The 20568-nt window shown below is 44.8% G+C and overlaps 1 protein-coding gene across 2 annotated transcripts in view; it reads right to left on the reverse strand.

The window, feature by feature from the left end:
• The window catches only part of robo4 (roundabout, axon guidance receptor, homolog 4 (Drosophila)), a 145612-nt gene extending 125943 nt beyond the window's left edge, over positions 1-19669 (reverse strand). Inside the window, exon 1 of one of the 2 annotated variants that reach the window (XM_041174559.1) lies at positions 19300-19669. In XM_041174559.1, coding sequence (XP_041030493.1) covers positions 19300-19366 — 67 coding nt within the window. In that variant the 5' untranslated portion in view covers positions 19367-19669. The remainder of the gene's footprint in view (positions 1-19299) is intronic. The other variant, XM_041174561.1, reaches the window with a different exon arrangement.
• Between the last annotated feature and the right edge of the window lie 899 nt (positions 19670-20568).

The following is a 20568-nucleotide window of genomic DNA, read 5'->3' on the forward strand; positions in this document are numbered from 1 at the left end:
TATCATCATAGGATTTGTGCTGCATGACTGATTTCACAACATATCATTATCACAGTGGGGTGCCTATCAGTTCAGTTTGACAGCTCCTAGTGGTTATGAAGTCTTTGATGTGGGGCTATAAATACAAATATTTGTTTTATAATAGATTAAGCACTTGAATGTAATATTTGTTTTTATAAGGGATGTATTGAAGGAATGTAAGTGTAGTGAATGAGCTTTTTGAATGAGTTTTGTTTTTATAAAAAAAAGTCTGCAATAGACACTTAGAACTTTATTGTACTTCATTTCAGCATGATCCTGAGGCCCGCCAATGGTGGATACTGTGCGAATTGGGATGGAGGGTATAAGGACAAAGGGTGGTGAGTGGGGGCATGGGATGACATGAGTTGGCATGAAGTTGACATAGGGTTATAAAGGACCATGGGGATTGTTAGAGGGGCATAGGTTGCCATAGAGGGTATGAGGGGCCATGGTTTGGCATGGATGAGACATGGAGAGTGTGTGGTGGATAAAGGTTGAGGACTGGAGGGCTGTTTTTTTTTTAAAAACAGCTGGGATGAAGTCCAGGAGAACTTTCAGTGAGCCTGCATCTTCATCTGGCAGCCCCTATGGCTGCCTCCACACTGTTTCAGGGGACGGGGAGGTCCTACTCCTGTTAACAACTTCCCCCAGCCCTGAAACGAAAATCTGACTGTTTGGGGCACTTTTCCCCGGAATCAGGTTTGCAGAGCAGGGAATTTTCCCGACACCACATTCCAGATTCAGGAGCCAAAATTCAGGCCTAAATCTTGAACTCGGAGACTGATTTAGTCACAGGGGCTCCCATAAGCTTTTGTCATGAAACCTCTGGTAGATTATCGGGAAACTGGAGTGTAGACAAAGGATTTTCCATTCTATTCACTTATCAGGTGCTGACTTTGTTGGAATTTCCTGTAGTTTGACACAGCCCCGGCCTCAGACATCCTGCATCAGGATGGCAGTTCCCCAACTTCCTTTTTTATTAATTTTGACTTGAACGCTCTTTCCATGTTCAGTCACTGCAATGGTGGGGGGTGCTGAGGGTGGGAAATAGGTCAATATGAAAATTGGGTTATTTCTACCACAGACAGGAAGTCAGAGGGTGTAAGTGTGGAGCCGATGGCTGGCTATGGATACAGCATCAGCTCCATTCTGAGCAACTATTGAGGCTTGATGTCAGGATGCCTGCATTTTTATTCCATAGGGATTATAAAGGAGTGATGTTTGTGTTAGGATATTGTCACTGGTGTCTTTGTATGTGAGGCAACGCGGACCATTTAATCTGGTTTATTGATGCCAGATTGTGCTTCAATGTGGTACATGAATCTGTCACTGGTAACACTAGGTGAAAAGATATTTAAAGGATATGGTTGGCAGGTTATCAGGATCGCTGGAAAAAGGCTTCACTAGTGAAGCTGCAGAATTTCTAACTTGATACAGTGCCAATACTTGTTTGTGCATCGCATTCTCATGAACAGTGCCAGCAACAAGTGGTTTGTTGAAATTGTTGTTGGAATAGAGGGCAGGGCAATGTTTATTCCCCCTTCCCTTCCTGAGGGAACCAATGAGCAGGCCAAGTAGAGGTGGCAGTTTCTCTTCCTTGAAGGGTATCAGTGGACCAGTTGGATTTTCACAACAATCCATAGTAGCTCAACTGGACCAGTTCCAATTTCCGTTGATAACTGGTCCAGTCGATAACTGACTTTTCTTCCTGGGCAGTCACTGCCATTGTCATTTTCCTTTCCTTGTGCTCGTCCATAAATTACCAGATCACTGAAATCAGTTCCACAACTTGTTTCGGTGAGATTTGAATGAGTTGCCACCATTGCTACATGACCATCCAGCTCCTCCCCTGTTTGATTGGTTTAGAAATACTACCTTTAGAGATGAATTCCTGTCCTCAGTAGATGCCTGATGCAACTTTCGAGCATGGATTATAGCAGCACGGGTAACAGGAAAACAATCAGGAGCAGGAATCTTGACTGGCATTACCTTCCCAGCCCAGGGCACCAAAATCAGCTGGAATATAGCCACCCTGGCTGGGATCAAACAACTCAGCTCAGACTAAGTAGCATTAGTTAGATTAAACTTGTGTGTTTCAGATCCCTCACACACACTGGTTCTTTTTGGTTAGTTGTGTTGCTTGTTTGTTTATTTTTGCATATTTTCTTTCCCACAATTAAACCTTGCTTTACCTTTTTTTTTCCAGCTTTGCTTTCTCATGATGGTCAAAGTGGACAAGGAACAAAAGGTGGCTATTCAGCCTGTGAAGCTTTGTCCCCCTTTCAATTAGATAATGACTGCTCTGTGTCTCATTTCTGTTTAACCACCTTGCTTCCATAACCCTTTGGGGACACACATTCAGGACCTCAAAAGAAGCAAGGAAATGTTGCCTAGAACACACAGGTTTAATGTTGATGTAAAGAGGCAGAGGGTGGAATTTTCCATGCCCGCTGGTGGTGGGCAATATGGCGGGAAGGCCAAAAATGGGTTTCATGCTATTGTGAAAGGGGGCAGCAACCGTCCGTTCTGCCCGTCAATGGTCGCTGTGTTTCCCACCACCGCACAACAGGAACTTTACTGTAATACATCTGCATATCATTATAAGCCCAGCTCACCAGAACCATCCCTCCACGCTGGATCATCCGAGCATGTCGGCATGATTGCATGTGTTTCACAACTAAACATAAGCGACGTGCACTCGGCAAGCTGCATTTTGCTCGGGACTTGAGATTTGTTTGCGTATCTTGCTTCAGGCAGCACTCAGCACCAGGTTTCCCAGGCAGCACCACATCACTTTTTGTGGGGGGGCGGGGGGGGCCTTACGGGCAGGTCTCTACTTACGAGACCAGCCGCAAGGCGGGGGTGGCTTTCCAATGGCTGCAGGGCTACGGCTTGTTTGTGGAAGGGGGAGAATGGCCTCAGGCAAGGGAAGAGTCTGCAGGGCCAGGGAATTACTGGGGAATGGGGGTGGTGTGAGGGTTATACCAGGATGTGTGTGGGAACACATTTTGATCTGTGGCCTCAAGAGGATGAGGGCCAGTGAGGCAGTCTCCAGAGGAGATGAGGACAGATGGAGATGTGAGGGTTTGTGTGAGAGTGAGTGGTGATGTCTGTTAAGCTGGCAGTGAGTGAGGTGCCAGTGAATGTGTGATGGGCTTGTGAGTGTGAGAGTTTAGAGTGATGAGATGGTTGCCTTACCCTGGCGGTATGGATGAGATCTTTCATCCTCTTTCAGCACTGGTTGGTTGACCTCTTTTATGCAGCATTGGCACTGACCAGCTCTGCCACTGCCTCCCAAGCTTGAATGGTGACAATGATGGGCCTCCTGCAGCCAGAGCAGGGGTAGAGGATATCATGGCGTACTCCAGTGGTGTCCAGAAGGCACCCCAGGGAAGCGTCACTGATTCGGGAGGCTGCAGTCTTCTTGGTTTCCGAGGCCATGTCTGCTGTACAGCAGTCCTGGGCTGGAAGCACTAAGAGGTGGGCGCGCAGTTGTACTTTATATATGGCGCCCGGCATAAGGAAGTGGTGAGGTAATGGCGTGCCCGGCGAATGACAGCCTGCCTCTATCCAAACGGCATGTTTCCTGGGAATGCATAATTAATGAGACGGGATTGGGATGATACGGCCTGAAAAGTCGCCATTGAGGCCAGCAGGAGAAAGGTTCTTTTTCCCGCCTGCTACTGGACTTAGTGCAAATCTGGGATGATTCCAAGAGACTATAAAGTATCATTTGTTTTACTTTATGTTGTGTTTTTTTTAAAAAAACTTTATCTCTCATGTGGCTCACAGGCTTTTCTTAATTATTTTGATGACTATTGGTGAGTGGGGCAGGAGAGAACTCAACTCAGGGGAGCAAGACAAAATCCAAATGTAAACTGGGGTGTTTTTATTTTATTCATTCACAGGATGTGGGCTTCGCTGGCTGGGCCAGCATTAATTTCCCATCCCTGGCTGCCCTTGGTGGTGGTGCGCTGCCTTCTTGAACCACTGCAGTGCATGTGGTGTAGGTACATCCTTTAGGGTGTTCCAGGATTTTGACCCAGCGACAGTGACAGAATGGCAATATATTTCCAAGTCAGGATGGTGAGTGACTTGGAGGGGAACTTCCAGGTGATGTTCCCATCTATCTGCTGCCCTTGCCCTAATAGGTGGTAGTGATCGTGGGTTTGAAAAGTGCTGTCTAAGGAGCCTTGGTGAATTCCTGCAGTGCACCTTGTAGATGGTACACACTGCTGCTACTGTGCGTCGGTGGTGGAGGGAGTGAATGTTTGTGGATGTGGTGCCAATCAAACGGAGTGCTTTGTCCTGGATGGTGTTTAGCTTCTTGTGTTGTAGGAGCTGCACTCATCCAGGCAAGAGGGGAGCATTCCATCACACTCCTGACTTGTGCCTTGTAGATGGTGGACAGACTTTAGGGAGTCAGGAGGTGAGTTACTCACTGCAAGATTCCTAGCCTCTGACCTGCTCTCGTAGCCACAGTGTTTATATGGCTAGTCCAGTTGAGTTTCTGGTCAAAGGTAACCCCTAGGATGTTGATGGTGGGGGATTCAGTGATTGTAATGCCATTGAACATAAAGGGGCAATGGTTGGATTCTCTCTTGTTGGAGATGGTCATTGCCTGACACTTGTGTGGCGTGAATGTTACTTGCCACTTGTCAGCCCAAGCCTGGATATTGCCCAGGTCTTGCTGCATTTGGACATGGACTGCTTCAGTAACTGAGGAGCTGCGAATAGAAATATAAATTTCTGAAGGAGAGAATCTATCTCCACTTGGAGAGGCATGGTTTGATCAGGGATAGTCAGCATGGCTTTGTCAGAGGAAGGTCATGCCTAACAAATTTGATTGAATTTTTTGAGGAGGTGACCAGGTGTGTAGATGAGGGTAGTGTATTGATGTAGTTTATATGGATTTCAGCTAAACCTTTGACAAGGTTCCACATGGAAGACTTATAAAGAAGGCAAAGGAACATGGGACACAGGGTAATTTGATAAGGTGGATTCAAAATTGGCTTAGTTGGAGGAGGCAGAGGGTGATGACAGAAGGATGCTTTAGTGACTGGAAGTCAGTGTCCAGTGGCGTACGGCAGGGATCTGTGCTCGGTCCCCTATTATTTTGACTCCAGTTTTGCTAGGGCTCCTTGATGCCACACTCAGTCAAAATGCTGCCTTGATGTCAAGGGCAGTCACTCTCACCTCACCTTGGGAGTTCAGCTCTTTTGTCCATGCTTGAACCAAATATGTAACAAGGTCAGGAGCTGAGTAGCCCTGGCGGAACCCAAACTAGGCAGGTTATTGCTGAGCAAGTGCTGCTTGTTAGCACTCTTGATGACCCCTTCCATTACTTTACTGATTATCAAGAATAGACTGATGGGGTGGTAATTGGCCGGGTTGGGTTTGTCCTGCTTTTTGTGTACAGGTTATACCTGAGCAATCTTCCACATAGCCGGGTCGATGCCAGTGTTGTAGCTGTACTGGAACAGCTTGGCTAGGGGCATGGCAAGTTCTGGAGCACAAGTCTTCAGTACTATTGCCGGAATATTGACAAGGCCCATTGCCTTTACAGTATCTAGTGCCTTCAGCCATTTCTTGATATCATGTGGAGTGAATCGAATTGGCTGAAGACTGACAGCTGTGATACTGGGGACCTCCGGAGGAGGCCAAGATGGATTATCCACTCGGCACTTCTGGCAGAAGATTGTTACGAACGCTTCAGCCTTATCTTTTGCACTGATGTGCTGGGCTCCTCCATCATTGAGGATGGGGATATTTGTGGAGCCACCTCCTCCCGTAAGTTGTTTAATTGTCCACCACCATTAACGACTGGATGTGGCAGGACTGCAGAGCTTAGATTTGATCCGTTGGTTGTGGGATTGCTTAGCTCTTTCTATCACTTGCTGCTTACGCTGTTTGGCATGCAATTAGTCCTAATTTATAGCTTCAACAGGTTGACATCTCATTTTTAGGTATGCCTGGTGCTGCTCCTGGCATGCCCTCCTGCACACTTCATTGAACCAGGGTTGATCCCCTGGCTTGTTGGTAATGGTAGAGTGGGGGATATACCAGGCCATGAGGTTACAGGTTGTGTTCGAGCACAATTCTGCTGCTGCTGATGGTCCACAGCACCTCATGGATGCCCAGTCTTGAGTTGCTAGATCTGTTTGAAATCTATTCTATTTAGCACAGTGGTAGTGCCACACAACACGATGGAGGGTATCCTCAATGTGAAGGTGGGACTTCGTCTCCACATTGACTGTCTGGTGGTCACTCCTGCTGTTACTGTCATGGACAGATGCATCTGTGGCAGGCAGGTTGGTGAGGATGAGGTCAAGTATACTTTTCCCCCTTGTTGGTTCCTTCACCACCTGCAACAGACCCAGCCTAGCCACTATGTCATTTAGGACTAGGCCAGCTCGGTCAGTAGTGATGCTACCAAGCCAGTCTCGGTGACGAACCTTGAAGTCCCCCAACCAGAGTACATTCTTGCCATCCTCAGTGCTTCTTCCAAGTGATGTTCAACACGGAGGAGCACTGATTCATCAGCTAAGGGTACGTGGTAATCAGCAGGAGGTTTCTTTGCCCATGTTTGACCTGATGCCATGAGACTTCATGGGGTCCAGAGTCGATGTTGAGGACTCCCAGGGCAACTCCCTCCCGACTGTATACAACTGTGCTGCCACCTCTGCTGGGTCTGTCCTGCTGGTGGGACAGGACTTACCCAGGGATGGTGATGGTGGAGTCTGGGACATTATCTGTAAGGTATGATTCCATGAGAATGACTATGTCTGGCAGTTGCTTGACTAGTCTGTGAGACAGCTGTCCCAATTTTGGCACTAGCCCCCAGATGTTAGTAAGGAGACTTTACGGGCACGACAGGGCTGCGAATGCTGTTGTCGTTTCCGGTGCCAAGGTCGATGCCGGGTGGTCCATCTGGTTTCATTCTTTTTTTGTGCCTTTGTAGTGGTTTGTTACAACTGAGTGGCTTGCTAGGCCATTTCAGAGGGCGTTTAAGAGTCAACCACATTGCTGTGAGCCTGGAGTCACATATAGGCCAGACCTGGTAAGGACGACAGATTTCTTTCCCTAAAGGACTTTAGTGAACCAGATGGGTTTTTACAACAATCGACAATGGTAAAGGGAGAGAAGCCAGCTCCAAGACATCGCCATACCCATATTGTTTGCCAAATCTGAGTGTTAAGCTATTTATTGAGAGTGCCCGTGCTTTCAGCTGCCCAAGCCCTAAGGTCTGGAATTCCCTCCCTACCTCTCCACCTTGCTTTCCTTTTATGAGATGCTTTGTAAAACCTACCTCTTTTGGTCATCTAACCCAATATCTTTATAATGTGGCTCAGTGTCAAATTTTGTTTCATAATGCTCCTATGAAGTGACTTGGGATGTTTTGCTATGCAAGAGAACTATATAAATACAAGTTATTGTTATTTTGAGAGTAGCAGAGGCCCCAGTGAATGAAAATGGCAAAAAAATGAACCAGACCCTGACTCTTGCAACAGGGCAAAAACTTTACTAAAAGTTACTTTGTCAAATTGATGCGCCTTGATTGCGATTATTCACTGATCAAGTCTGTTCAGATGTCTGTACGCGTGTGTATGTTCCAGCGGGCATCACTGGCCTTGGCCTAGACAAGAGTCAAAATCCTAACTAATTCTTATCTTTCCAACCAAGATGTGCCGAAGCCAATGCTTCGATAGCAACTTTGCTATTGCTGATTGGCACTCAGTTACCTAGGCAGCCAGTGAGAAAGGAGAATTTATCTAGGGACCAGATTGGCTGCCAAGGTAACCGAATGCAAATGGGAAAGGCGAATTTATCTAGAGACCAGATTGGCACTTGGTTACCTGGGCAGCAGTGGAAAATGAGAATTTAACTAGGGACCATATTAGTACTTAGTTACCCGGGCAGCCGGTGGGAAATGAGAATTTATCAAGGGAGCAGTGGGACCCTAGTAGCCTCATGGGCAGCAATCAGGTTTGCACACCCTGATGATAGTTTCTTTCTCTTCTCTCCCGAAGCTAGGAATTCCCATGCCAAGCTGCGCTGCTGGATCCATTGAGTTGAACTAACGCAGGACCAGGAACCAAACCTGGCACCTCCCTGGGCTATACCACTTGACCACACTCCAACCAACACTGTATTTTGAAATATTTTCTAAAGATGTCCATCTTGGGCATACAAAGGATAGTCTTCCTGAAAATGTGAGGGTACAATTCCCTTCCCTGTTGGCGCCACAAGATGAGTGAAGTTACTCTGTGTCACCTTCATGCCAGTCATCTCACAGCATAAGGCTAAGTAATGCATTAAGCTCCTGGTGCAAAATGATGGGGAATTCAATGTTGCCAAAGCATTTGTGCCTGCAAGATCACATTAACATTCATATGAAATGGAAAGTAACATTGGTACTAAGCTAAGCAAAACAGGCCTTATTTCAGCCCCCAGGGCTTTATGAACACAATTGTTGCACTAGTGGTTTATGCACTGCATCCAACACAGGGAAGATAGATCAATTCTTCCCATAGGACAACTAAACAGCCGTGGTGTAAAATACCTGAGACCATTAAAACTGGCTTTATTTTAACAACATCAAAGGTGTAAATTTAGCTCCTGGCTCAGGGTCCCATGGGATGGAAGTGCCGGTCAGAGGTTGGGTAGTGATACTAAGGCCCAATTTTTCATTTCAAGCTACCGACTGAGGGTCGGTGCCTCGAAAAATGATACAGGTGACCTTTGACCTGCAGCTAATGCTTGAATTTCCCAAAAATGTGTCAGAACAATGTGACAGCTGTAAACACAAGTACATTTTCAGGAGAGGAAGAGAAAAAGCAGAGACTCCAAAGGAATTTTGGGGTTGCCAAGTAAAGAATCTTATGTTTCAATAATGGCACCATATTCTGCACTCACTTCACTGAAATAACCTTACCATGTTACTAGTTATTCCATTTTTTCAACCCTTCTGACAAGATACAATCTACTTGTGTCAGCTGTGGCTCAGTCCTGCCACTGAGTCAGAAGGTCAGGGTTTGAAGTCTCCCTCCAGAATCTTGGGAGCAAGCTAGCCTTTCAGTACAGCACTGGAGATGACTTCAGACAGATGAGACTGAAGTCCCATTCACCCTCTCAGGTGGACATAAAACATCCCATGCCACTAATTTGAAGACAATCAGGGGAGTTCCACCTGGTGCCGGAGCCAATATTTATCTCACAACCAACGCCAAATCACAGATTAACTGGTCATTATCACATTGCTGTTTGTGAGAGCATGCCATGCACACACTGGCTACCATGTTTCCTATATTACAACAGAGACTACAGGTGGCTGAAAAGTTCTTTGGTACGTTCTGAAAGGTGCTATATAAATGCAAGTCCTTCTTTGTTCTTTGTCCAACATTTAGCACCTCCCCCAAATACCAAGCCCTGACAGCAACCATCACTGGGGCTGTTTGAGTGGTTGGCGAGTCACTGCAAGCAGTCACTCAATAACAGTCATGGCAGGCACCTATCCACCCACTCTGATATCAACTAACATTCTTTCTGCCACAGTGCACCGAGGGGCTGGGAACTGTTGAGACCCCCTCGGGCTGTATAGCTCACAATGAATATCTGCATTGAATACTAATTGTATTATAATTGTATTGAAGCACCTCAGAGTGCAACATGATGTAGGTTGATAACTCCAATCCCATTGTCTGATTGTCTGCATTGACCATATTGAAATGATTGTAATATTCATTGATTGTATTGATGCACCTTGTGATCCATGTGTAAAGTTGAATCTGATTGTACTTTTGTGATGGTGATTTTGAAATGTTTTGGAATGTTCTTCCAGATATTTTATGAATAAAGTATATTTTTCAAAAAAAAACTAACAGAGCACAACTCAGAGTTGGACTGGAGATCTTCCTTGTCTTAATTCCTCAGTACCACACATGGCATTTAACCACCAAACAATCAGGGGTTGCTGTTTCATCTTAGCTTGGTTCTCCCCCCAGCTTGTACAGTAATAACTGTTTACTGGCACCGGAGACGGATTGTTGCTCAGGTGTACACATGATTACTGCATTCCAAAACAGAACAGAAATCACAAGACAGCATTAAAATAACAATTACTATTGAACTGAGAAAAATGCAATCAAGTAAATGTTTGTTAGTATTTCTGGAATGTGTGGTTAACATTGGATCTCAGAGGGGAAAAGCGGATGTAATGAGATATGCTTTAGGAGACCAACATCCCACATCCAAACAGCATTAAAAACACATCAGACTCTATAACAGTTTGATGGGTTGTAAGGGCCTCCTTGGTGACTACTTAAAATAGAGGTTAGCCCCGTTGGGTATATCAAGGGGGTTGGCAAATACATTTAGGATATTGGTTTCTGCTAAATGCAGCTGACATCATGCTGCATTTGGATTACCTGGTCTCTATGCAGCCTAACCAATAGCCCTTAAAGGACAATCAAAATTGTTCTCAGTTTGGGAGATCTTCTACAGACAAAACTTCCAGAATAAGAAATTTCTCCTTGAACTATGATGCTACTTGAAGGAATATTAATATTAATCCAGAATATTAATCTACACCTTATTTATGTGCACCTTCCAATCCTGCAACCCTCACCTCTAAGTAGCTGCATTACACGATCCCTTAATTATCATCTATCAGATCATTTCAGCATCAGAGTCTATCTTTATACTTAAGAACATTTAACAAACAGATAATTAACCATCTCTTTGCTGCCTGTGGTGCCAATGACGTGTTAATTAATTCTTGCTGGCAGCCATTCCATGGCTCCATGAGAGAAATACTTTTTCCAATTTCTTGTCTCAATACATATTCCTACCTTTACATTTACATCTGCAATCACATAGCTTGCTTGATCTACGTTAGGAGGACCAGGCTCAGGCTCCCTCAATTACTCAGTTGTTAACAATATTGAACAATATAGACCCAGACAAAAACAGAATTACCTGGAAAAACTCAGCAGGTCTGGCAGCATCGGCGGAGAAGAAAAGAGTTGACGTTTCGAGTCCTCATGACCCTTCGACAGAACTTGAGTTCGAGTACAAGAAAGAGTTGAAATATAAGCTGGTTTAAGGTGTGTTGGGGGGTGGGGGGGGTGCGGAGAGAGAGAGAGAGAGAGAGAAGTGGAGGGGGTTGGTGTGGTTGTAGGGACAAAAAAGCAGTGATAGAAGCAGATCATCAAAAGATGTCAACAACAATAGAACAAAAGAACACATAGGTGTTAAAGTTGGTGATATTATCTAAACGAATGTGCTAATTAAGAATGGATGGTAGGGCACTCAAGGTATAGCTCTAGTGGGGGTGGGGAGAGCATAAAAGATTTTAAAATATTTAAAAATAATGGAAATAGGTGGGAAAAGAAAAATCTATATAATTTATTGGAAAATATAAAGGAAGGGGGAAACAGAAAGGGGGTGGGGATGGGAGAGGGAGCTCAAGACCTAAAGTTGTTGAATTCAATATTCAGTCCGGAAGGCTGTAAAGTGCCTAGTCGGAAGATGAGGTGTTGTTCCTCCAGTTTGCGTTGGGCTTCACTGGAACAATGCAGCAAGCCAAGGACAGACATGTGGGCAAGAGAGCAGGGTGGAGTGTTAAAATGGCAAGCGACAGGGAGGTTTGGGTCATTCTTGCGGACAGACCACAGGTGTTCTGCAAAGCGGTCGCCCAGTTTACGTTTGGTCTCTCCAATGTAGAGGAGACCACATTGGGAGCAACGAATGCAGTAGACGAAATTGGGGGAAATGCAAGTGAAATGCTGCTTCACTTGAAAGGAGTGTTTGGGCCCTTGGACGGTGAGGAGGGCCCTTGTTCCAGTCCTACTCCGGCCCCCTTCCACAACTCTTTCTCCGGTACATCGATGATTACTTCGGTGCTGCTTCATGCTCTCGTCGGGACTTGGAAAAATTTATTAATTTTGCTTCCAATCTCCACCCCTCCATCATTTTCACGTGGTCCATCTCTGACACTTCCCTTCCCTTCCTTGACCTCTCTGTCTCAATCTCTGGTGATAGACTGTCCACCAATATCCATTACAAACCCACCGACTCCCACAGCCACCTCGACTACAGCTCCTTACACTCCGCTTCCTGTAAGGACTCCATCCCATTCTCTCAGTTCCTTCACCTCCGTCGCATCTGTTCTGATGATGCTACCTTCAAAAACAGTTCCTCTGACATGTCCTCCTTCTTCCTTAACCGAGGTTTTCCACCCACGGTCGTTGACAGGGCCCTCAACCGTGTCCGGCCCATCTCCCGCGCATCCGCCCTCACGCCTTCTCCTCCCTCTCAGAAACATGAGAGGGTCCCTCTTGTCCTCAATTATCACCCCACCAGCCTCCGCATTCAAAGGATCATCCTCCGCCATTTCCGCCAACTCCAGCATGATGCCACCATCAAACACATCTTCCCTTCACCCCCCCTATCGGCATTCCGTAGGGATCGCTCCCTCTGGGACACCCTGGTCCACTCCTCCATCACCCCCTACTCCTCAACCCCCTCCTATGGCACCACCCCATGCCCACACAAAAGATGCAACACCTGCCCCTTCACTTCCTCTCTCCTCACCGTCCAAGGGCCCAAACACTCCTTTCAAGTGAAGCAGCATTTCACTTGCATTTCCCCCAACTTAGTCTACTGCATTCGTTGCTCCCAATGTGGTCTCCTCTACATTGGAGAGACCAAACGTAAACTGAGCGACTGCTTTGCAGAACACCTGCGATCTGTCCGCAAGAATGACCCAAACCTCCCTGTCGCTTGCCATTTTAACACTCCACCCTGCTCTCTTGCCCACATGTCTGTCCTTAGCTTGCTGCATTGTTCCAGTGAAGCCCAACGAAAACTGGAGGAACAACACCTCATCTTCCGACTAGGCACTTTACAGCCTTCCAGACTGAATATTGAATTCAACAACTTTAGGTCTTGAGCTCCCTCTCCCATCCCCACCCCCTTTCTGTTTCCCCCTTCCTTTATATTTTCCAATAAATTATATAGATTTTTCTTTTTCCACCTATTTCCATTATTTTTAAATATTTTAAAATCTTTTATGCTCTCCCCACCCCCACTAGAGCTATACCTTGAGTGCCCTACCATCCATTCTTAATTAGCACATTCGTTTAGATAATATCACCAACTTTAACACCTATGTGTTCTTTTGTTCTATTGTTGTTGACATCTTTTGATGATCTGCTTCTATCACTGCTTTTTTGTCCCTACAACCACACCAACCCCCTTCACTTCTCTCTCTCTCTCTCCGCCCCACCCCACACACACACACACACACACACACACACACACACACACACACACACACACACACACACACCTTAAACCAGCTTATATTTCAACTCTTTCTTATACTCGAACTCAAGTTCTGTCGAAGGGACATGAGGACTCGAAACGTCAACTCTTTTCTTCTCCGCCGATGCTGCCAGACCTGCTGAGTTTTTCCAGGTAATTCTGTTTTTGTTTTGGATTTCCAGCATCCGCAGTTTTTTTGTTTTTATAGACCCAGACGTTCAGGTTCAAGCCTCCAGTCTGGGCTAAGTCCTCAGCCTAAGTTGCAGTGGCTGTCAAAGTTAGCTCCAGTGTCAACAGTACCACAGGCTATGGGAGAGAGTATAAAAGTAACCAGGTGTCCCATTATTCTTCACTGAACTCTCCCCCCAGTTAGCAAATATAAATATCAAATATGGGGTGCAATCCCTGAGCCAGCTATTACTGACTCTATCCCTCGGCTGACATCAGCAATCAGGTAAATAATGATGCTGCAGCAAAAGATCTCTAAACATAACCAAGACCATTCTCCGATGAAGAACCTATCTTTTGAAGTAATTCGGAGATCTCTGCACACATTGGATGATTAATAACCTCTTCAAAAGCATCTATAGTCCCTTCCCTCTCCTTCACCCACACTTGGTGTCCACCATTTCCTTCTCTCCTTATTGTAAAGTGCAGGCAATCAATCCTTCTGCAGGCAAGGATTGCAAGTTATTATTGCCTCTTTGAATGACACCAAAATTATTGTCCTCCGCAGAAATATCGTGAGCAATGTGATTTGAATTTCTCTGCACTGCTGCTGAGACAACAGTGTGTGTATAATTGTACACCACATATTTTCCAGTGGCCATATTTCCCTTCATCCCCGCAAGAACAGGTGTGGCTTATACATTGAATCATTCTCTGGCAATGAATAAAGGCTCATCATATGCATCACCTTGATTCTACATGCAAGTTAGATTTTGCAAGCAAACTCATTGGATGAGACAGGACAAGATATCTCTGATCTGATCCTGCCATTTTTAATTTTGCATCAGGAATCCTGGCGCTTGCAATCTGTGTAACCTGGCTTTGCCTCCAATGACAGAGCAGAGCACTAGCTGTGTGTACCCATGGAGAGTACAGTGAGCTGAATGGGTGAGCATAACCATTAAGGCTCATACTGCATCTCACACGACACCTGGGGTAGAATATTACTGGGGGAGCGAGAGGGAGGTGGGAAGGAGGGGTGAGTGGCGGACAGCTCACTACCCACCTGGAAGCAAAATGCAATGGAGCCAACCCACCCCACCCCCCCGCTTCCACCACCCTCTCAAGCAGTGCATTCCAGACCGTCAACACCCTCTGGGTAAAAAAAAGTTTTTCCTCTTATCCCTCCTAAATCTCCTGCCTCTCACCTTGAACCTATGCCCCCTTGTGACTGACCCTTCAACTAAGGGGAACAACTGCTCCCTATCCACCCTGTCCATGCCCCTCATAATCTTGTACACCTTGATCAGGTCGCCCCTCAGTCTTCTCTGCTCCAACAAAAACAACCCAAGTCTATCCAACCTCTCTTCATAACTTAAATGTTTCATCCTAGGCAACATCCTGGTGAATCTCCTCTGCACCCCTCCAGTGCAATCACACCCTTCCTATAATGTGGCGACCAGAACTGCACACAGTACTCCAGCTGTGGCCTCACCAAGGTTCCATACAACTCCAACATGACCTCCCTACTTTTGTAATCTATGCCTCGATTGATAAAGACAAGTGTTCTATATGCCTTTTTCACCATCTCTCATTGGAGAGGAGGTCCTGCGCTTAGGAGCTGCTAGCCAATCCGATTGACCAGCAGTTCCATCTGTCCCAGCAGCACCAAGAACACCTTAGTGGGCACTGTCAAGACTACAATGAAGAAGCAGAAGGCGGCCTATGGATCCCCAGGAACAAGTAATTCCAGGGCAGGGAGGGTTTTTGGGCAGGTAAGGGAGGCTGGGGGGAGGCACTGGGGGTGGGGTGGTGGGTTTAAGGTAGCAGGTAGGTAGAAAAAAAAAGAGGGGTTCTTTCTTAAGGGAGCTTCACCCCCACTGATCTTCAAAGGGCAGCCCTCAATGCTAGAACCTCCCCTCCCATCCCACCCTTTGAAAATTTTCTTTTTTAAAATCAGGCTGTCCATCTTGCCTGATTGCTCATGCCAACCATTTTATGGTGTAGTCAGTATATTGTTGGGGTCAATTGGCTTGGTAACCAGCCTGACTGACCCTTGATTATCTATTTAAATATGGGGATGGCCAGCCAATTTTGGCACCCACCACCGATTGTATTATGGGATGAGTTTGGGGATGGGTGGGATGGTGGTAGAGTGTATGACGAGATCCTCCCCTACCCCACAGAAAACATGCCCAGGGATGGGGGGGGAAAAGGGTGAGAGGTGAGGGGTGGGGCACATAAAATGCAGCCCCTGATTTCAGTAGCAGGTAGGCCCATTCATTTGAGTCTCAGCCAAACCTTCAATCATAATTGAGAAATGTGTTAATAGAAGTTCTCTCTCTCACTTTCTGGGATAAAAATCCTATACACATGAACTAGGCATGGACACCAAGGACAGATGCATTATTGGGTCATTAAAATAATGTCCTATCACTGTTTGATGGATGTATAAGGCCCTATGGCACACTTAATAGAGGAGCAAGGGGTTCTTCCAAAGTCCTAGACAATATCCCTCGTTCAACCAACAGATTACCTGGTCATTCATCTCATTGTTGCAGGTGCTATGTTCTTGGCACAGAATTGCCATTTAATTTGCATGTATCACTAAGATATTTTAATACTATGGTAGGGAGCTATACTCATAGAATCATACAGTGCAGTAGGAGGCCATTCTGTCCTTTGGTTATTGGAAAGAGTTATTTAATCTTCCCCAATTTGGCCCATCAGCCTTTTCAATTGTCTAATTCCCTTCAAAAATTACTATTGAATCTGATTCCATATGACTCTATGTCACCAAAATATTTTTAGTAATCTACTTTAGAAGTGCAGCCACTATTGGTAAGTAGGTAAAAGCAAAATACTGCAGATGTTGAAGACCTGAAATAAAACAAAAAGTGCTCAAAAAGCTCAACTGGGTTGGTAAGTAGGTTACATACCAATCCTCACCAGTTAGAGTTATGGAGTAATTTACAGCACAGAAGGAGGTCATTCAGCCCATCCATTCTATGCCATTAATCTGTTTTCTTTGAGATTTCTATTAGGGGGAGGTGATGGAATAGTGGTATTGTCATTGGACTAGTATTTTAGAGACCCAGGGTTTGAATCACACCACAGCAGATGGTGAAATTGGAATTCAATAAAAATTTGGAATTAAAAGTCCGATGATGATCACAAAACCATTGCTGATGGTCGTAAAAACCCATCTGGTTCACTAATGTCCTTTAGCGGAGGAAATCTGCTGACCTTATCTGGTCTGGCCTACATGTGACTCCACACCCACACACAGCAATGTGGGACTCTTAACTACCCTCTGAACAAGGACAATTAGGGATGGGCAATAAATGCTGGCCTAGCCAGTGATGCCCAAATCCCATGAATGAATAATATAAACTTTTCTATTCTGGCCTCTTGTATACCCCAATTTTCATTGTTTCTACCTTTAGCAGCCTTGCTTTCAACTGCCTAGGTAATAAACTCTGGAATTTTCTTCCAAAACTGTTCTACCTCTCTCTCCTCCTATAATAGGTTCTTCAAAGTCTACTTCTTTGACCAAGATATCCTTAATGCTAATGTCTCCTTCTGTGGCTGTCAACATTTGTTTGATGGCAATCTGTGAAGGATGTTTTATTGTGTCATGGGTGCTGTATAAATGCAAGCAATTGTTATTCAGAATTGGAGCAAGAGACTCAGCGTCTCCAAGCACTTCCAAGCAGAATTGAACAAGAATGGGGAACATGGCTATAATAAAAGCAAAAAACTGCGGATGCTGGAAATCCAAAACAAAAACAAAAATACCTGGAAAAACTCAGTAGGTCTGGCAGCAACGGCGGAGAGGAGCACAGTTAATGTTTCAAGTCCGAATGAGCCTTCAACAGAACTAAGTAAAAATAGAAGAGAGGTGAAATATAAACTGGTTTAAGGGGGGGTGGGGGGGACAAAGAGCTGGATGATAGGTGGAGATATCCAAAAGATGTCACAGACTAAAGGACAAAGAGGTGTTGAAGGTGACGATATTAACTAAGGAATGTGCTAATTAAGGGTAGAAAGCAAGACAAGCGAGGTACAGATAGCTCTAGTGGGGGTGGGGTGGGGTGAAGGAATCAAAAAAGGCTAAAAGTGTGTTATTTCCATCCATTGTTTTATCTCTACCTTTTAGCCTTTTTTGATTCCTTCACCCCACCCCACTAGGGCTATCTGTACCTTGCTTGTCTTGCTTTCTACCCTTAATTAGCACATTCCTTAGATAATATCACCACCTTCAACAACTCTTTGTCCTTTTGTCTGTGACATCTTTTAGTTATCTCCACCTATCACTGGCCCTCTATCCAGCTCTACTTGTCCCACCACCGCCCCCCACCACCCCCCACCCCCCACCCCCTCCTTAAACCAGCTTAAATTTCACTTTTCTATTTTTACTTAGTTCTGTTGAAGGGTCATTCGGACTCGAAACGTTAACTGTGTTCCTCTCCCCAGATGCTGCCAGACCTGCTGAGTTTTTCCAGGTATTTTTGTTTTTGTGTTGGGGGATCTGGCTGACCTCTCCTCTCCGCAGATGGTGCTGAGGACAATTCTCGTGGCCCAATAACAACTAAGTCAGAGACCAGCACAAAGAGGATTGAACCCAACTCCCATTTGTATATTGAACCATTGGAAGAGGCTAACTACAAAGCACCAATAATGAGAGATTGACTCCTTTACGCAGAACAGAGGAAAAATTCATAATGTTGCCAAGAAATAGTGTTTTTTTTGGGGGGTGGGGGGTGGATTGGGGCGGTGCGAAATAAAGAAGGCACTGATTAAATTCTAACTAAATGTGTAACTTGTTTCCAAAATTGTAAAGGCAATTAAACAAAATAACATGTTCCTTTTAAAATGTAAATTGACTTAATTACAGGTTAGTTTGGGCTCCTGTTAGCGCCTGTATTTGTGTGTGTGGAATTTGTTGTGTCGGGACGAGCATGCTAAACAGAAATCATTTCAAACGGACCTGTTAAAGCTGGCCGTGCCTCCTTTTTAGAAGTTCTGTGGCTAGACGCTATTGTATTTATGAATCACGGCCATGCAATACATACTTAAACTATTCCACCCTCGTCACAAAGAGTTACAGAAAGAACACACCAAAGGCTCATTCCAACCGCTTCAAAGCAATGTTTACAGAACCTGAGATTTGTTGACACCAACTAGTTATTTTTTTGCTCAACACAGCCTTAACAACAATCCCTTAAAACAGACTGCGATGTAGGAATGGGATCTACAGCAGACATCAAATGATTTAAAGGGCAGATTCTCCAGTAAACAAATGGAGTGATATGGCTTCATAAATTCATCTCCTGATACGCAAGGATTTCATTTTTTCCCATTCCTGATAAAGTTCAAGGGGAAGTTGGAACACAAAATGAATAGGAATTCTCCTATGAAAATATTAAACAAGCGTTAAAATACCACAGAAATACCTTCCCCGCTAGTTGAGAGAGGGTGAATCTCTAACCTACCACACAGTGAATTTACCTGAATCCCAACTATAACGAGATACATTTTATAAATAATTAAATGGGCTTTAGCTGACAATTGACTCAAATAGCAAATTAGACCTTAAAACATTTGCATGCAGTGTTTTAAAATCAGTGTTTTCTACATAACTCAAATACAAAATTGCATGTTTTTAAAGAAATGTTTTCTTCTCTAATTCCCTGAATTGTATTAAAGTTTTAAACATGTCTGAAATAGCAACCAGACATGTCACATTGAGGGCAAAAGTCAGAATAAAGTTTCCAAACTTACCTTCCAAGGATAGAAAAAGTTTCGAAATGAGCAGGACCCTGAGAAGCAGAGCTGCTCTGGGCTCCATTCACTCTCCTCACTGAGCATCCGAGAGAGAAACTCCGTCGCCTGTCCCGCTTTCAGCCAAAGTCCTACAAACTCAACAAACTGCCAGGAAACTTCCACAAACCCCCGGGAAACTTTCCTAAGCTCTCAAACTCTCAGAAAATATGTCAGTGCAGCCCCCACCCTTCAAATCTCTAGCATTCTTTTGGAAAAATCTGTATAAATCCCGGTTCCTGCTTTGCTGTGGTTTGTTTGAAGTTTCCAGCTCAGCTTTTTGCTCTGCCCATGTTTTGCCTTCCCTCCTCCCCTTTGCTTGGAGAATTACATTTCTTTAACTGTCTGGTGCAGGTGCTGGGATCTGCTTCCACAGACCCCTATCACACTATTCCCTTCACCACCATCGTCCCTCCCACCCTGGCATTTAACTCTTTCAAGGCGGCAGGTGTCTATTACAATCGTATGTCTATTACTGTTCAGGTCAAAAGGATGCAGTTAGCTCTTCCTTTAGGTGAAGTCTCCACGGTGGGGGAGTCCAGGTTTCAGTACTGAACAATTAAGAGAAACTGGCAGCTAATATGAAAGTGAATACAAAGTCTTCTATAGACATCTAAATAGTAAAAGGGTGGTGAAAGGAGCAGCAGGGCTGATTAGGGACGATTGAGAGGATTTACAAATGGAGGCTGAGGTATTAAATTAAACTTTGCATCTGTCTTTACCACGGAAGAAGCTGCTACCCAGGTCATGGTGAAAGATGAGGTAATTCAGACATTAGAAGGGTTAAAAATTAATAAGGAGGAAGTATTAGATAGAATGTATATACTTGTTGATAAGACACCAGGACCAGATGAGATGCATCCAAGGATACTGAGGGTATAGAGAATGGAAATTGTGGAGGCACTGGCCATGATTTTTCAGTCTTCCTTAGACTCTGTGGTGGGGCCAGAAGACTGAGCATTGCAAATGTTACACCATTGTTCAAAAGAGGGTGTAAAGATAAGCCCAGCAACTACAGACCAGTAATTTTAACTTTGGTGGCAGGGAATGTTCTACAAACAAGAATTCAATACAAAATTAATAGTCACATTGACAAATGCAGATTAACTGAGGAAAGCCAGCATGGATTTGTTAATGAAAAATTGTGTTTAACTAACTTGCTGGAGTTTTTTGAAGAGGTATTGATGAGGACAATGCTATTGATGTGGTGTACATGGACTTCCAAAAGGC

Source organism: Carcharodon carcharias, chromosome 25 (genome assembly GCF_017639515.1).
Source record: "Carcharodon carcharias isolate sCarCar2 chromosome 25, sCarCar2.pri, whole genome shotgun sequence".
Taxonomy (NCBI): domain Eukaryota; kingdom Metazoa; phylum Chordata; class Chondrichthyes; order Lamniformes; family Lamnidae; genus Carcharodon; species Carcharodon carcharias.